At 34.8% G+C, this 19,109-nt stretch overlaps 1 protein-coding gene across 1 annotated transcript; it reads right to left on the bottom strand.

The window, feature by feature from the left end:
* Positions 1-3,915: 3,915 nt before the first annotated feature.
* Positions 3,916-5,708, bottom strand: LOC133778781 (cyclic nucleotide-gated ion channel 1-like). Its single transcript, XM_062218805.1, has 5 exons — positions 5,542-5,708; positions 5,284-5,395; positions 4,922-5,134; positions 4,569-4,814; positions 3,916-4,485 (listed from the first exon to the last, which is right to left on the bottom strand). The coding sequence occupies exons 1-5, from the start codon at positions 5,706-5,708 to the stop codon at positions 3,991-3,993; spliced, it is 1,233 nt and encodes a 410-aa protein (XP_062074789.1). The 3' UTR covers positions 3,916-3,990.
* Between the last annotated feature and the right edge of the window lie 13,401 nt (positions 5,709-19,109).

The raw sequence follows: 19,109 nt of genomic DNA, 5'->3' as shown, positions 1-19,109 counted from the left end.
ACACGGACTCGAAAAAAAAGAAAACAATTACTGAAAATAATGTCACCAGTATAAATGTGAGTGGCGAATGGTATAAAAATGAACCATACATACTTGCTAGCCAAGCTAAACAGGTTTTCTATCTCGATGATTTACTTAGAGGTCGAGCTTGGAAAGTTGTTGAAGAAGTGAATCATAGGCAAGTTTGGGATATTCCGAGCAGTTCTGATCAAATTACTGATAATGATGTTGTACATGACACAAACTCATCCAATTTCATATTGACTGTTGAGCTTGGGGAGTTGGCTGTTCAACAATCTAATCAACCAGCAACATTCATAGGCAACGTCGCTCGACCTTATTCCACTGCTCAAGAGACTGATGATTTTATTAATGATGATGAAGAAGTCGAAGACGTAGAAGAAGCAGATGATGAGGATGATTTAATTGTTGACCTTAGTGAAGATGAAAACACCAATCCTGTTTCACCTTTAGATGTTGATTTGTTAAGTGATGACAGTGACTATTGTACTTAGTTCTTGTATCTGTGTAAGAAAAACTTTATATTTAAATAATTATATATAAAATTTTTTGAATAATTTATGGATTTGTCATGTTTTTGATGTTTTGGAATTTTATGTGGTCATTACAACTATATATCCCTAAATAATATATATCTGATATTCATACTAAGAAACAAATTTGGTTATATTTAGTTTAAAGATGTCAGCAGATGTATCTTCATGCCATGGCGGAGATGGTGGTGGTCAAGATCCACCGAATCCTACTACGATCCCCTCCAGTTGCGAGTCAGGTATTTTAAAATTGATTTCTAATTAGACTTTATTATACAACTTACCAAGTTATATGATGCACTTATTTAAAAAAAATACAGTGGCTCCACTAAAGAGAAAAGGCCGTGGGCCTGCCGCTGGGAAAAATTTAGATGACAGAAGGCGAGAAGCAGGACATCCACTTCCCATAGTGGTTGACCCTATCACATACAAGGTGGTGGGAACGGAACATGCTGCTTTTGTACGCCTTTTGGGCACCCAAGTCACATCAGCGGTTCCAGGATATTATAAGGATTGGACGAGTGTCCCAAAACGGTATAAGGACAATGTCATTAGTAAAGTGAAGGTAAATTTTTTAGAATTTACTTTAATAATAATTGTATTATAATTCCAGAATTATTGACATGTTTTTTCTTTATTGTAGCACATTTATCAAATAGATGGGCGACCAGATTATACCACTCTCATTGACAGTATCGATGCTGAGATGTCTGATAGATACCGAGATAGGAAAAGTAAGCGGCACACCCACTTCAAAAAATTCTACAAAGGACCAGATGATTGGGATGAGGTCCTAAAGAATCCACCTAAAGATGTCAACGCCGATGAGTGGAAACAAATTTGTGAGTTTTTCAGGAGTCCAGAGTTTATTGCGCGCTCAGTGAAGAACAAAATAAATCGAGACCAAATGAAGTACTCTACAACACAAGGAATGAAATCATTAGCGGCCACTCGTCATGAAAAAGTAAGTGAAAATATTATCTTAATGAAGTTGTATGAATTTATAAGTTTTCTAACATTCTCATTTTCTTTATTAGTTGAATCCGAACCTCATTGAGGAATGGAAGGAGTATCACTGGACAAAAAAGAATAAAAGTTTTGTCAACGAGGATGCTGAACGAGATTATGTAAGTTTAACTTTATTATCAATTCAAATAATTATATTTTTCTTTTGTCTTATAATATTTTTTAAAAACAGGTTAAGTTAAAGTCAACTCTTGAAGCTGAGACTCAACAGACAGTTGAATCTGGTACCGATGATTCTTCCTTAGTCGATCAAATGAAGATACTAAGTCAAGTTCTTGGTGAAAGGCGAGGCCACCAGCGAGGAGTTGGCCGCACATTAAAGGGAAAATCGTTAACCCGTCCATCTCAAAGATCTCAATCTCAGGCACCACCTCAACAACCGACTGAGGAAATGCGTGAATTGGTTGACATTGTGAAGGTCATGAATGAACAACTTCAGTACTTGTGTCAGCAGCTTCCGCCTGAAAAATGTCCAACAACAAACGTGGATATACAGAATACATATCAACGATTTTTCGAGAAGTATGTTGGCTCATCTTCTGAAACTCAGACACAGCACACGTCTCAAGCTTCAGCTTCTCGGCCTTCCCCAGGCCATCCCGACACGGCTGCGCCAAATTTTCCATTTCAACCTTCGGCTAATTCATATATGTATCAATGGTCGATGCCTCCGTACCCTCAGGCTTATCATCCTCATATGGGTGGACCTTCTTCCCAACCCTCGCCTCCTCATATGAGTGGATCGATGTCTCAACCACCGCCATATCCTTATCCTTATCCATACATATATGGACCTGGAGGATCGTCATTACCTCCACAGTATCCATGGTCGATGCCTCCGCACACACCACAAGCACCGCAGCCACCACCGCCACAACCGCAAGCACCAGAAGAAGGGCACAATACAGATGACGTTGATGGTTGAGATGTATTAAATAATAACTTTGAATTAATATATCATTGCATGAATATTTAATTTGGATAAAATTGTATTAGTTGTGTAATTTGAACAAATTATTAATTTTATGCATATTTAATTTTAATATTATTTTTTTGCATATTTATTTTGATATTATAAATTAAAAAATATTATTTGAATTTTTTAATTTAATAAATTTTTTTATTATATCAAATTATTAGGGGCGACATCTGCCGCGACTAATAATATATCAGTCGCCGCTAATATTAAATTATTAGAGACGACCTTTTATTATCAGAGGCGAAATATGATTTGAAAATTACGATTATTAGGGGCGACTATCGATTTGTTAGCGGCGAAAATGTCGCCGCTAATATTAATTATTAGGGACGACATTAAAGTCGGCGCTAATAACCTGCTTTAGCGTCGAAATATTCACGGCGACACGTCAGCGGCGACATTTCGTCGCTAATAGACATTAGCGACGACTTTGGGTATTATTAGGGGCGACATCCGTCGCCCCTAAAGGCCATTTTTGTTGTAGTGACAACACAGGGCAACGGCAGAGGATAGATGGCACATGGCCTACAAGATGGGACCACAATACAACAAATTCAAACAAAAAGGCTATAACAGAATTGTCCTACACTTAGTAGTGCGTGCACCAACACACTACCATAACAGAAAGATTTAGCACACTACTATAACATAAAGAATTAGCAGCCTAATTACATTTTTTAATCAATTCTTAACAACTAATACTCATACATGCTTGTTTTTGGACACTTCTAGAAAAAGGAGATTTAATATTTTTTTATATAATATATTTTACTGAACAATGTAAAAAAAAAAATCTGAGGTCTGACTTTCAACCAATATAAAGGCCAGTTATTGTTGCTCGCAGAGGGATGGCTATTCAACTGGCAGAGAGCGGAGGGTGGTCTAGGGAGATTGTCGCTGTAAGAAACCACCAAAACAATATAACTACTCTACTATACCTTTAAAATATAAATTTATTCATTTAAAAGTCATTGTCGGTGTTTTATTTTTAATTATTAGATCAAAAAAAATTGAATGCTTTATATTGTGAAAAAATATATTTAAAAATATTTGTCTATTTAATACATCAAAAAATATATTTTTCGCAGCCACCAAAGACAAAAAAAAATTAAAAATTAAGTACATTATATATATCTCCCCTTTAAAACGTATTATATCAATTGATGATGAGGCTAGAAACTTGTCGATGAAAATGGTTCTAATTAGGGGTCACACTAGCAATTTAAAGCTTCATATATATAGATAATCATATGATTTTCACAAGAACAGAACATTTGATAGATTATAGTAACCTAGGTTAAACCAAGCTACACACCAAGGCAAATACTATATATATAAAGAATAAGTAGAAGTTTTCTAATAAGACCGTATATATATATTTATATATTTTTTTATATATATATATAAGCTAATACAAGCCAAACGACATTGTCAGTAAACAGTACGTATGGTGAACTTATCTTGTTCCTTTTTATTCATCATGTAACATCGGAATTCTCGTTGCACAGAAGTAGCTGCAAAATATTTCAAGCCCTCAGGCATGGATTCATCACTGGTTAAGTAGTATTTAGAGAACTTGGGCCAGCAATGGGAGAGCGCATGCTTCAAGTCAATTTCCATTAGACCAAAGGCTTCAACATTGGTATGAGACTTGAAATTAGCAGTCGAGATTGGAAAGTCATTATAGGATGTTGAGTTTAACTGCCATTCTACGAGTTCATTTCCAAAACAATCTCCTTTTTGAAGACCATTCATCGGACTAGTACTACTTCCGAAGCTCCACACAACACCTTGTGTTATGAAGAGCATCATATCCAGTGGCTCTCCTTTCCGAATGATATAACTTTTCTCTGAATATGTGACTGGCTTTAGATATTTGCAGATTGTTTCATGTACATATTCATCCATGTTTTGAAACTGTGGAACCTAAAAACAATTAATAATATATATTATTAGCTCAAATTGAAGATCAAACTTAGTGATATAATATAATATAGATGATAACTTACCTTTCTTATTATAGGAAAACACATGTGTTTCTTAATCAACATTGCCAATGAAAATGGAAGTACATGCAAAAGGTTGATATTATCTACGTCTTTTCCTTCTTGAAGTCTCAACTGTATGAATTTCTTAATCTTTGGTGTTACATCCTCAGAAAGTTCATTTTTTGATATCCACAACTCCGCCTTTTGTTTTGTTGTGTTCGAGTCATATTTTTTCATACCCAGTATTTTAGTTGCCCAAGCTGCAAACTATTTCAAAATCATGAATAATAAGTAACATAATTCAGTATATTATCAAATTCAAACTACCATATATATGTGTCTGGTAAATAACAAGCTACTAATTGATTACGAACCTCATTAAGACCAACATCGTTTTCGGTTAGTAGAGAAAAGAGAAGTTTGAAATCGAAATCTTTGTCTTCTCTAATTGTTCGAGTTAAGTATCTTCTGATGATTTTTCTTTTATGCGGTGGAAGGTTTGATAGATAAGAATCTATTTCTGGCTGAATGATACTTATCTTTTTTCTAGTCTCTTCCGACTTTGTTGTTTCCAACTGAATGTATGTCTGTAAAATAATATATATCAAGAATTGGGCAAGGCATGGCATATGTTATGATATATCAACAAATTCATAAAGTGGCACTAATATTTTAAGTCATCTCTTTTTTATTAACAATATATATATAAGTACATATATTTATTATGAATACATACCTGCAAATTTCCAATAAGATATAAAAATAGAAGTAAACCCAAGATAGAAATGACAATTGCGAACACGTTCTCTTGTACATTGCTAGTTGTGTCAAGGTTTTGACCGAAAGAACTGAAAAAAAAAAAAGAAAAGGGAAAGCATGAGAGATAATGAAGATTAATTAGAAGTGTCACATCTTCAATTCATATATTTTTTTTTTCATTTAAAAGATATATAGTATAAAATATGTATGTATGTATATATATATGCACACAAACCTCAAATTTCTCAAACCCCACCAAAAACTAGGAAATAATTTTTTGGTAAAATCTGTTTTGCAGACTATGCGAGACTCAATGGCTTGAGAAAATATTCCAAAATCGAATATGTCAGTATTTGGTGGATTAACTGGGCAATATTGATTCAGCTTTGTGAAATTCTTCATGGGATGTCTGCTATGACAATCAAAGGACCAGGAATACATTCTTTTCGTGTTAGTTTCTTACAGGCAAGATGCCAGCAACGTGACTCATGAAAAATCGAATAGAAGTACCAAAAGGCCCCAAACACCTATATATATATATGGTGACGATATGTTACAAGTTTAATACTATAAAAAGGTAAATAAATAACCATTCAAATAATCAACATATTATGACAAGGAAAACTAATCTCTCTGTAAGAATTATTATGAATTTAAGATAATACTTACATGACCAAAAATGATGTAGAGGAAAAAGAAGAAGGCACCTCTAACTGATACACGTAGAGTAAGTGAGTCAAAAGTACTTCCTAGCTCTTTGGCTGATAAGTACACACGAAGAATCCGAGGTAGGTATTGGAGAATAAGTAATGAGTTGATGAACTTTCTTGCAGCCAAAGATTTTGATCCCGAAAGCTTGGAGAAGTACACTAAAACTACCATCTATATGTACAAATCACTACAACATTTCAGACTATATATACCACTTAAAAATGACATTTTTCAAAAAGTGTTATTGATTTAGATATTGATACTGCATATTGGGCCGGTAATATTATGTCCATATTATGTTATAATAGTTTTGAGTATTGGGCCTACCATTTGTTTTTTTCAATTATTTCTCTCTTAGCCCTAGATACTCTCTCTCTCTCCTTTCCCCGCCCACTCTCTCTCATCGGTGATCTTTTTCTCACTTCACGACAATATCTCCTCCAATTCTCTGCCCTTTCTCTCGCGACTCTGGCTCCGATGAAGCTCTTCTCTCCTATGCCGCATAAGATTTTCTCTCTCTTTGGATTTGTGAGCCGTATGAGGTATCAATATCCATCTCTGCTGTATTTGTGTGTATATATGTTGAACGTAGAGATTGATTGAGATTGAGCCATTCTAAGTATCAATCTCCAATTCGTTGCTCTGTTTCTCTTTATGTATGTTGTGCTCTTCATTTAGGTTATAGTTTTTACTTTGAATTAGATGTATTAACATGATTTATGCATTATTGTGATTTGCTTTTAGTCGAAATTGTTTATAGTCTGTTTTCTTACTGTATTATTTATGCTCTGTTTTCTTACTTTATAGTTTATGCAGATTGAATTGTATCATATATACTTGATTGATGTTATATTTGTAGTTTAGTTGTTTTGTTTCTCTTTTCTGATTAATTGCTTGCAAAGTGTTTGATAAATTACCTCTTTCAGTATTTAACTTACTTTCTTATTCTTATAAAGCTTTATTAAAATTAATTGGCTAAAAAAAGGTTTAGTGCATATATTTTATCTTTTGAAAGTAAAAATCTCTTTCTCTTTCTTTATTAATATCATTATTATAGCAAGGCTTGGCAATATTGCTATAGCTCTGTTCTATTTTGAATCAGTACTCATCAATATTTTTCAAAGCTCTTTATCATATTTATTATCATTATATAACTGCTTTGTCTTTGTTGTTTGACTATCATTTTGTTGTTTGAATACAGGACAAAGCCATTGTAAAACTTCATAGTCAACTGAGCTATCCTGCTACTACCTACTTTTCTTTCTGGTATTGTTTTTTATTCTTTTCTCTATTTAATTAGGTTATTTTCAGTATAGACAACAATGGCTTAGTTAAGAACCAAGACATGTTAATATGCATCTAGGGGTGCTCTTGTATGGTGAATCTTCCATTTATATTTTATTATTATGGTAATTGTTTCCCATTGACCATGTTTGTTAATATGGTATGTTGTTGAATCCTGGGATAAACATATCATAGAATTTCACGCACTTAATGAGTATTAGCTTATAACATTCTATTTGTCTATGAAAATTAGGATAGGAGAGAAATCACATTGGCAGACCTTATATTATTTATTAAATTTTGGAACCATGTACCATAACTTTGGATGAATGTACTGCCTGCTATTTCTCTAGGCCCACTCCCTAGCTTTAATCCAATTTTAGGCACCATTTGTTGCATTGGGCCTGAAATTTGCTCCATTACTTGATGTTTTCTGTTTTCTTATGGTCACTTTTCTGATGTAAGAGATGCATGGAGAAGATTATATATGTTTGGATTTTCTCTTTGGTGGCTTATATATATATATCATATTTCATGGTTTATTGCAAGCATAGAATATGGTGAGTGTGCATTCGCATGGCATGTTTTGCAGAGTTCATGAAAACTTTTGAGTAACTTGTTATTTAATGGATATAATCTAAACTACATTAATTATTTAGTATAAAGTCATGATTAAATAGGAGTAAGCATATATGTTGATATTTATTATGACTTATTCAAATCAAAATAGTTTCGGATTAGTTTCATAAGTTACATGTTAGAGACTTCATCATATCCTGTTATGTAGAGACTATTAGTATTTCCCCTTTTTGTTTTTGGGTTTATTTGCATCAGAAACTTCGGTATTCCTACTTTTTGGTGTATCCTTAAACTTTTAACTAAAATGTTGCTGCTGTTATGCCATATTCAATAATTATGTGATTTTTTTTGTATACCATTCAGAATAGTTTCTTGCTTTTATTTTTGTAGTGGGAATATTATAAGATCAAGTTTGTTGGGTTTATTAGTTATACATTGTTTAATATTATGACTTTTAGTAGTGCTTTAATGTTGTTGTTGTTTCATTTCTGACCCTTCCACAGATAGAAGGAATCAAATGGAAGGTCATGATACACTTTTAAAGCTCGACAATAGGATTTCAAAGCAAATGGAAATAAAAAATCATCATAATATCTTTAGATCTCGTTGTTCACTTTTTAAGTGAAACATTAAAGTTTTTTCAAATTTTAGCTAGAAGTTTACCATGATGACTTTGATTCTCTAAATTTACTTTTTGAAAGTTGTTCACTTATTAAGTGAAACATGTATTTGGACCACCGAGTTACTTAATATGATGATATTGATATTTTTGTAAATCTAATATATTTTTTCATTATTTTGTTATCAAGGTACTAAAAGTAAATTTTATTAAAATATAATATACATAAAAAAAAAATAACAACCATAACCAAAAGTTATTATTAATGTTATATAACAAGCACAAAATGTTATGAAAGAATCTATAATAACATTTAAATAATGTCATGAAATAAGCATAATGTTTCACTCTTGAGAAAATATTTATAAGCTTGATAAATTGATATTGTATGTATTTTGTAACAAAGAAAAACTGTTATGGAACATTTAATTATAACACTATTGATAACACTTAAAAATTATTATAAAAGAGTCTAGACTTTTAATAACATGGGCTATGTTAGCATTTGGTAAAGTGTTATAAACTGTTATTGATAGCACTTTTTTAGAGTTATCCATAATGGTTTTTCTTGTAGTGAATCCTAGATAATTAGCCATATATATACACTACTAGGATAAGCATTTTTTATGTCAATTTTTTAACAGATGTAATATATTTGTATTCTCTTAAGACTAGTAAAAGGTCGATTATGAACCAATTAACAAGGTATTATATAATGTAGCGAAGACACCGTAAAAAAATCTAAAAATAGGGCAAGTGGATACATATATATATATATATAGGGAGCGACTACAATGCATCACTTTTTTTTGCAACACCGGTGCATCTTTTTTCTATTTCGGAGTTTGGATAGATATAATCCCAAATATTTTAATATGACGGTATACATTATAGGTATTTAGAATATTCTGCAAATTTTCAAGATATTTTGAATAGTTTACAAAGCCGAAAACAGAGTTCAAACTGTCAAATTTTACACGCGTATACAAAAAAACAGGCACGCGTGCAAGAGATAGTTTACACCCTGTTTTGGTACCATAATTTATTCAGAATTTCTTGAAAATTTATAGGATGTTATAGAGAGCTATAATGTACACCATCATATAAAAAAATTTGAGATTATAACTATTCTGGTGCCGAAATAGAAAAAGGATGCACCGGTGTTGAAAAAAAAATGATGCATTGTATTCGTTGACTATATATATATATAATAATTATACGGCCGTTACAAAATAATACTTGAATAATATATGTAGACTAGCTAGCTAGTTTAGTCTTACCTGAGGGAGAGGAAGGATGGCTAAAACATCGATTAGAAGATAAGACCAAGGAAATCCTGTGAAAATGGATAGACCAAATTCCTTGGACATGGCTAGTGCAGTTTTCAGCCGAAAAATAATATGTAAAACATAAAATAAATCAGTAAGAGATCGTAAAACAAGAGATATGATCTCCATTTTGAAGTCTCTATCAATGCACTTTTGTTCCTCGTTTATAATTGGAATATAAAGGAACAATGGATCGATTGAGACTCCAATTACACATGAAGCCAAGAATATCTTATTCCATAGTCGCGAGTATACTGCCCATGGATTCAATATTTTCTCAACTTTTATTTATCTTTATTGTGTGGTGAACGATCTTGTCTTCCATCTTTAGTGGCGATGGAATTATCTTGCTTCGGACTATAATCATCCCTAAAAGTGTAGGATAAATACATTCAAGGGCTGTCATTAATTAGAGAAATCATGAATGTATTTAGATGAATTATATTATATATTTTGTACTTTTTCACGTAATAAATAAATATCAGTGTTTATAGCATGCCCGTACGTGTAACTTTGAAGAAGAATATACTTACCGCGATGTGACCAAATGCTTGCCTTCAAGATTGCTCATTACACGTCAATATATGTATATATAAACACTGCGATATGTTTGTCAAAATAATTTGCATAAAAAATTACTACACCTATAAAAGAAATATGAATAAATATGTATTATATATAGAGCGAGAAATATGAAGAACACTCACCAAGAGGCTAGGCAATTCAGTTTGTGGGTGTGGTGGCGAAGAGCAAGGTGACTAGATATATTGATATATATACATACATATATAAAACAATGTACCTTTTCATTACTTTCTTTCACTGTCTTAATATTATTGGAGTGAGAATTAAGGAAGGAAAAATAGAAAGCATCCTAGTTAAAACTTTCTTCTTTTTCCTTCACCCTTCAATGACAATTTACTTTTTTTACTCAGGATTTTCTCTTTTATCCTGTTGCTCTTGTTTCCTAAGTATCTATAATATCATCACGCTTGGGAGGTGTTGTGGGGCCTTGCTACTTTAGGTTTAGGTTGGTGCTTTTCCTTTTGTGTATATAATATAAAGATTATAATATAATTATAAGTATTGTTATTTGACATTTTAAGATTATAACACCACACAAGGTGACAACTCGCGATTGGTTAGCTATACCCTATGATATTTATTAATTTAAATATGTGAGACCTGATTTAAACTGCACTAATAACGGTATGTCACCTACATGTGGTGTTGGACACCAATAATACCTCTTAGCAATTCTCTATAATTATATATTATTCTCCTGTGTTGGTGCTTTTCTAGAACACGTATAATAGAGATAAGAATTAAACTTATTAAAGCGTGTCTGATGTGATATTTTTTTTTCATTTTGTGATGTTTTTAAATAATAAGCTATAGAACAAAGATAACTGTACGACTACTTCACTTTATTATTGAGTGATCGATCATACGCTTGAAAATTCCAAACAAAAATCACAGATCCGTATAGTATAGAAACATATTATATCTATTAGGAAAAAGAAAAAAGTAAAAGGGGTGGACAATAAAGCAAAAATTGGTAATGTAATAATAGTAATTATTATGTTAGGGAAATAAAGGAGTGTCAGTAAGTACTCTTTCGGAACTTTTTGCATATGATTCTTTTTCTCTTCGCTATCCACTTTGATCCATTTTATAAAACTTTTGTTCATGGTGTATAATTTAATGGTACCATTTAATCTAATCATTAAAGTCTGGTTCAAGATTGTCTTGTGCATGAGCTTTGTTTTTTTTTTTTTTTTCACTTTTTGAATTGAAGTCCATAATATTCTAATATATAGAGGATCTCTCTGATAACAATGTTTTAATCATTATTAATAAAGTGGGATTGGTCTTGGATGTTGATTTTAATGGAAACGGTATGACCAACTGGACCAATTAAGTGGCTACAATTTAAAGTTGAGCTGAAAGCTTCTCATCTACTCTTCGTGTGCTATGCCTATTTTTTGACCTAATACATCGATTTATCGCAAGGAGAATAATTATGCTAAGAGAGAATCACATCACTTTTAATTATGCCACAATCTACTATCCAACTAGAATTATACTATTATATGCAACTTGACTATTTTGCATCAACTAGGAGCCTATTTTTGTACCTTTATTATTGGAGTGTTGTTACATAGTATTTTAAGTTTTAAGTTGTCCACTGTTATATAATATAACATATAATAATTATGATTCAGTCAAATTAAAGAGGCCCTTGTCAATTAAAGTGTCATTGTAGCACTTCTGGACCAAAAAAGAAGTGGTACATATCTAACCCTAGTCCATGCGACGCCCCAGAAGTGGTCATAAAACGAGCCACTCTTCTGTCGGACCAAGAAATTGACATCAAAAACATCTATTTTGGTCAATACAACATCTTCAAGAATAGCTGGGAGTCCTTTGTCGTTACTGCATGACTGGAAAACGTTCGAGCAGCCAACCTATATATATATATATATATATCCTAAGACGTATTTCAAAATTCATACTGGGAAGCCTAGTTTGAAAAGTTTAGTGACTGCTATTGTTGAAGCGACGAATGTTCATAAAAGTCAAGAGGTTGCAGAACAAAGTGTTACATCATTACAAGTTGAGAAGCAACAAGAAAAAAACGACGTCGTCCTGATATGCTTCTCCTGCATCTTAGCTGCCAAAAGGCCTAGCTTACTACTATATGTTAACGTAATAATCTTTATTTTTCTCCTCTCTAGTAGAGAGAGAATTGTCATCTTTGGGCTCTTCTTTTTTGCTTTATTTATAGTGTGGAGATTTGTGTGGGTGTAATTTTATTTATATTATATAATTTAATAATTTTAATTTTTTTTAGAGTAAGAAACATATATTGAGTTGGAGACAAGTAAGAAATTATATTTCATACATTAAAGGCACAACTATAGAATGGGAGTTTCATGTATAATCACTATAGTAGAGGATCCGAATCAGTGATTAAGTATACTGTATAATAATACTTAATCATATAATAATTCACAAGAACGAAAACCCATTTGATAGATCGATTATAGTGAGCTAGATTAAGCGTCTTTCCAATTGACTGATAAACAAAGCAAAGAAAGCCACACATATGCAAACATAATAAAGATAATATTACAAGGCTATTACAAGGCTAAGGATAATATTATGAGTTGACATGTATGCTATGTGCATTCTCTCGTGTCTTATTTTCTTGTCCCTTATTCTCTTGTGCCTTTTTGTTCTTTATAAATCGTCGAAATATTCGTTGCAAAGATATAGCCGCAAAATTATTCCTGTTCCCAGACATGGATTCATTGGTTTTGTTGTATTTGTAGAACTTGGACCTATGCGGATGCCAAGCGACGCGATGTGGAATTCAAAGTCGGAGATCAAGTCTTCTTGAAGATATCTCCTATGAAAGGTGTAAAGCGATTTGGGAAGAAAGACAAGCTTAGTCCCCGATTTATAGGTCCTTTTGAGATATTGGACAAAGTGGGAGCAATTGCGTATAGATTAGCCTTACCGCCAGCACTAGCAGATAGTCACAATGTGGTCCACATCTCGATCCTACGCAAGTATGTGTCAGACCCATCTCACGTCCTCAAGTATGATACGATAGCACTCCAGAAAGACTTGAGTTACGAGGAATGACCAGTTAGCATCCTAGATAGGGGGTGAGCAGTTACGGTCAAAGAGCATTCCTATAGTCAAAGTCCTATGGAGTAATAGTTCTGAGCGAGAGGCAACGTGGGAGTTGGAGGAGGACATGCAAGGCCGGTATCCGGAGTTATTTGGTAAGTAAATTTCGAGGAAGAAATTCTTTTTAGTAGGGGAGAATTGTAGAGTCCAAGAACTTTACTCAGCTAGTTAGATAGTAGTATAATAGTAATTGTAGTAGTATTCTTATGACTGTGGACTTTGGTTCAGACCGGGACTTAATTGGACACTCATAGTAACACTTGTAAATTTTCTAAGTTTAACCTATAGTTTAAGAATATTAATTTTAACCTAAGGTTTGATTAATATGACTGATATTGATGGTGATATTTATTATATTATAAGGTTTAGATAGACCCAATAAGAAAGTAACACTTGTCATGTGTATGTTTAATGATAATTAAGTATTTTTTAGGAATAAGTTTATTAAGAGTAATATTTGAATATCCTAAGGTCTGTTAGCAACTTTGAAAACGTTAGAGGACTTAGTCAAGGTTGTTTAATCAATTCAAATTAAGCTGGAATTGTGCAATTTCGTGTTTAAATATTCAGCGTATGCCGATATATCGCAGCTATAGGGGCGATATATTGCAATATGGGAATATGAAAAACACGTAACTTCGCACGATCACCTCGACGAGCCTCGGGCATGCTGGCCCAGGCGATATATCACCTACAAGGGGCAATATATCGGCTCCCTTGCTATAATTTTGAATGTTTTTGAAAACGTTCTCATTTTAATCTTTAACCTCTTGATAAGTCCAGCATCTTTCTGACTGAGTCTTCAGCCTCTGCTGAACGATAATTCAAATATTTTTCACTTAATATTGGCCTGCATCTTGAGAGATAAATCAGTCACAACGTTATGGTGTTCGAGGCATGTTTCATGAGAAAGAAGCAACGCCTAAACTTCTTCAAACGTGAGGAAGTCGCTCCGAGAGGTGATGCCAGATACAACAGGGTCGAATTTGGGGCCAAGACCGTTTAGAAGTTGTAGCATCAGATCTTGATTGTTCACAGGTGAGCCAGAAATCATCAGAGCATTGACAATCGACTGAGCTTTGTCAACAGATTCAGATATCGACAGATTGCCTTTCTGCAGGTGCGAGAACTGACCTTTTAATTGAAGGAGGCGAGCCTTGGTTTGGCTAGAGAATCATTGTTCCAGAGCACGCCAGACACTATAAGATGAATTTTGTGGCCACAAATGCAAGAACCGGTTCTGTCATCGAGGATCGGAGCCACGAAAGAAGGAGCTGATCTTTCTTTTTCCATTGCGCATATTCAGGGTTGGGAGCTCCGGTGACCAAAGTGGTAGGTGGAGAGACATCAGTGAACGAAATTTGATCAAGATCGTGGCCAATCACTGTGGGAACCACCTGGGATTTCCACGAGAGAAATTTGGCGCGATCAAGCTTGAGAGTGAGCGAGGCTGTTAAGGAGTTAGAGAACGAATTCCAGGTCGGTGTCTGAGTCGCAGTAGCAGCGGGAAGTTTCATTTGAGGATCGGACGTGGAAGACTCCATTGCCGTTAGTCAATGGCTCTGATACCATGTAGAAAGTAAAGACCAATTTTGGGCTAGAAAGCTATAGAGAAAAGATGAAATAGAGACATAGTCATTTTGGAATGAAAGCATTAACCCAATCGAGTTAGCTCAGCTCTTTATTTATATGCAAAGAGAACTTACAACCAAGAAGAAGAATAACAGAAATACCAAAACAATAACCAACTAACTCAGAAATTAACTAGTTTAAGTGACACCACATAAAAGTTGGTTGACATTGCATAAAAAAAAAGTTGATCACTTTTCAACCCTTCTGAAATATATGCAAGCAATGGAGATAGAAGTTGGTCGTGGGTCCCACACATATGGGAGATGGGGAGTGGTGGCTCAAGGACGTGAATGAAGGCAATTGGGACAGCAAGGCAATGGGCCTTGGACGCAGAGGGGACCTTGTAGGAGAGAGAACTGGGCTGCACGAAAGGTAGATGGGCAAGACACTATAGCATGTGGGTACTGTAGCTACACGAGTCACTATCTACACAATTTATTTTTGGGTGTTTCTTATTGTTTTGAGTGCCCTTGCAGGTTTTAGCTTACTACTACAAGTTACTCAAAAAGAGTAACTCGATTATTCTTGATGTCCACGGACATCTCTCTTGCCTGGTCATTATTTACTAGTGGGGGGTTTCGAGATGGGATCTGTGAAGACTTAGAAAAGGAAAAAAAAAAGAATAAATATATATATTATTTAAGTGATGGGACCCACTTGTTTTAATAATGAGCATATTTTTCTTTCTTTTTCCTTTTTCTTCCCGAGCACTCTCTCCTTCTCCTTCTTCTTCTTCTTCTTCTTCTTCTTCTTCTTCTTCTTCTTATTCTTCTTCTTCTTCTTCTTCTTCTTCTTCTTCTTCTTCTCTCGGCAACCAATGGCAAGACACCAGACCCAACCATCACCGGCCACCATTTTTTACGCGCGGCAGCTCATCGGTTTCGCCTTGCTCCGGCGATCTCAACTGCCAAGCGGCACCGCCTAACTCGCCGTCAATCGTTCGGGATCACCAGTCAAAGTTTAGGTCCGGCAACTTTGAGTGTGTTTTTCGGCCAACTCCGACGATCTCTTGACGAGTGGTTGATACCCTTGGAACCAGCGTGGAGAGAGGAACAAAACCCACTAATTCGTTCCAGCCAACTCGCCGTTCCAGCCAATTCTAAGATCATCGATAAGCTTAGGAGCGTTGCTTTGGGCTTGAATTAAATTCTAAGGAGGTATTTAAAGAGGTAGGGACTCAACTAGACTCTTGGACTTATTTTACTCGTATCAAATTGCATTCAACATATTCCAATTTCGATATTTATAAAATGTTTGAAAAATTGAAAACTTAACCTGCATGTTTTCTGATCTGTTCTGAGGGCACTAAGTGCCAAATATATATTTTTGTTCACTTATTTATGCAGGTTATGATTTTTGGGTTTATTCAAAGGTAGCTGTTATGCTGCCCAATTTTCTAAAATATAAAGGGAATATGTTTCTTTCTTTTCATGTTTACCTGCATTTGGTTATACCGATGAGAGCCATAGTGATCATGATTGGTGCACGTTGTTGTTTCACGACCTAGTCTCCATGTCATCATAGGTAGATCAGGTATCCACTCACCTGTAGGTGTAAAGACCTAGCATCTATATACAGGAAGTGTTCTGAGCCTCCTCATTGTGGTGGTTATCAGGTCCGGCTACCCGGTTTAGGATGTCGGATTTTCTATGGTGGGTAACGGAAACTAGGGGTCTAGTGGACGGTGTGATGTGTACTGGTAGCTATGCTCTTATGATTATTTGTGGTTTCTCTCTATTTTGGTTTATACATGATGATGTATGTTTTGTTTTAAAAAGCTAACCATGCAGGGGGTTTTATTGAACTTTTGAGTCTTATGTTGTTAGTTGCTTTCCTACTGGGCTTTATATGCTCACCCCTATCTCTCCCATTCCAGGAGCCTAGTGACGCGAACGTGGAAAAGTGTGAATTAGTGCTGAAGCCAATGTGTTTAGTGTCATAGTCCTATCTTTTGAACATTGTATGTATTTAATTTGGAACCTATCGGTCTGTATATCTAAATTAGCTATGTCTTAGTTAGAAATGAGAAATGGTGGATGCTAAGTATTATTTTGGGTATTTTATGACTTATTAAATTTAACTGTTTGTTGACTACATAACTGTGGGGATATTATTATTCTATGTATTAAGATAAATGATTCTACTTTTATCCGTAATATTTTCATATATAATTATAGGAGTTATTCCATTGTTTCGACTTATAATTATAGTAATATTTAATATAAATTAAAGGATCATTTATAACGACTATTTTCCACCGAGGGTCAAAGTTTGACCTTTGACCACCCAAGTTATGGATATTACAAATCTGTCACGGCCTAGGGCTCGGGTCGTGACAGAAAAATGGTATCAGTGCACCGGGTTCAAATACCTCGGAGTGTGTCACCAAATAGATTAAATTTATTTTAAAATAAAGTATTTTGATCTATAAAAGGCGTATGTATATAGAGAGCATCCATTCCTCACTAACTGGTTAGCTTTTGATTTACTGACCTAAGAAAATGCCTCCGAAAGGAAGGACAACAAGGAGAGGGCCTGCAGATGATGTCCTTGAGGCTGAGGTTCCTTCTTCGCCAGTTGCATTCCCTGTGAACGCCATTCTTGAGGCTTTAAGAGTCATTCCTGCCAAACACATGGATCCAGCTACGCGACAGAGCAATCACTTCTAGATTTTCCATCGGATTCAAATGCTTAAGTGTAAAGGTGGAAAGGATTCCATGGTTGCTGAAAGATAGTCGAGGCATATAAAGAAGAGTTTAAACATTATGGGAACACCTAAGGAGTATCATGTTAATATTAATGTGCCCAAGTTGGAAAGGAGCGCACTGGATTGGTGGAGTGTCTTAAGTAGAATAAGAGGATATGATGGGATGACTTAAGGAAATTTTGAGATGGGTTTTCGAAGAACAACATTTTAACCCATCTCATAGGAGGACTAGATTGGATCCTTTGATTGCTTAAGATCAATGATAGGTTGATGAGATCTCAGAATGACTAGATAATGATGGATGTGAGTGAATGATTCTACATGAAGTTTGTAGAGTTATCTTCCTATGTTTATGCCGGTACGGTCGATCAACCTCCTTTATTTGAGCAGTTCCTCCGTCCCTTACTCCCATCAATGCTGGGTCCACTTGCCCGATGACCTTTGGAAATTTGAATGAGTGTGCGACAGCAGCCTTACGGACTGAGGCTCATCGAGAATGAATCAAAAGAAAGATTGCCCACACGACAACAGAGGTTCCAACCATCGCATGGAGGACCCATCGGGAGTTATGCAAGGTCTACTCCTTTCACAGGACAAACTAAGAGTAACCAGTCTCAGACTTCATCATATGGTTTCACACCCACACCAGGGCAACAATCCCAATATCAAAATCAGTTCTAGCCCCAAGGTTCAGGATTCAACCAGGGGTACTCGCAGAGTTTTCAAACTCCTATTTCTGCTGGAAGTTAGAGAGGGTTCAATCTCGGAGGAGGCTTTAGTGCAAGCACAAGCCATATGGTCAAGGAAAAGAGAAAGCAAAAGAAAAAGCCTCCAGTCAAGCCTATGCTCTTGGTGGTGATGATGTACAAGGAGGAGCATGCCAGGGAGTTTTGGGTGGTGTGGTTCTTATCTCACGCTCTTGGGCTCATGTATTATTTGATACTGGTGCATCTCATTCTTGTATATCATTAATGTTTGCTAGCATGTTGGGTTTGAGTTGGGAAACTTTTAGTCCTACATTGCAGTTGAGTGTACCTATGGGAGGGCATGGTGAAGTATCAACCATCTGCAAATTGGTTGTATTGTGTTTGAATGGCATAATTTATTAGGAAACCTTATGGTGTTACCTATAGGACAATTTGATGTGATTCTTGGCATGGATTGGTTGTCTAAGTACCAAGCCATTGTTGATTGCTTACACAAAATGGTGACTCTTTTAACTCCAAGTGGAGATTTCATTGTAT

Source organism: Humulus lupulus, chromosome 5, assembly GCF_963169125.1.
Source record: "Humulus lupulus chromosome 5, drHumLupu1.1, whole genome shotgun sequence".
Lineage (NCBI taxonomy): Eukaryota > Viridiplantae > Streptophyta > Magnoliopsida > Rosales > Cannabaceae > Humulus > Humulus lupulus.
This window is presented reverse-complemented; position numbering and strand designations above follow the sequence as displayed.

Coding starts and splice junctions, on each gene's coding strand:
- LOC133778781 (XM_062218805.1), bottom strand. CDS start 5,708: ATGAAGAATTTCACAAAGCTGAATCAATATTGCCCAGTTAATCCACCA. Junction 5,135..5,283: donor ATCTTATTGGAAATTTGCAG/GTATGTATTCAT, acceptor ATTATTTTACAG/ACATACATTCAGTTGGAAAC. Junction 4,486..4,568: donor GTTTTCCTATAATAAGAAAG/GTAAGTTATCAT, acceptor AATTGTTTTTAG/GTTCCACAGTTTCAAAACAT.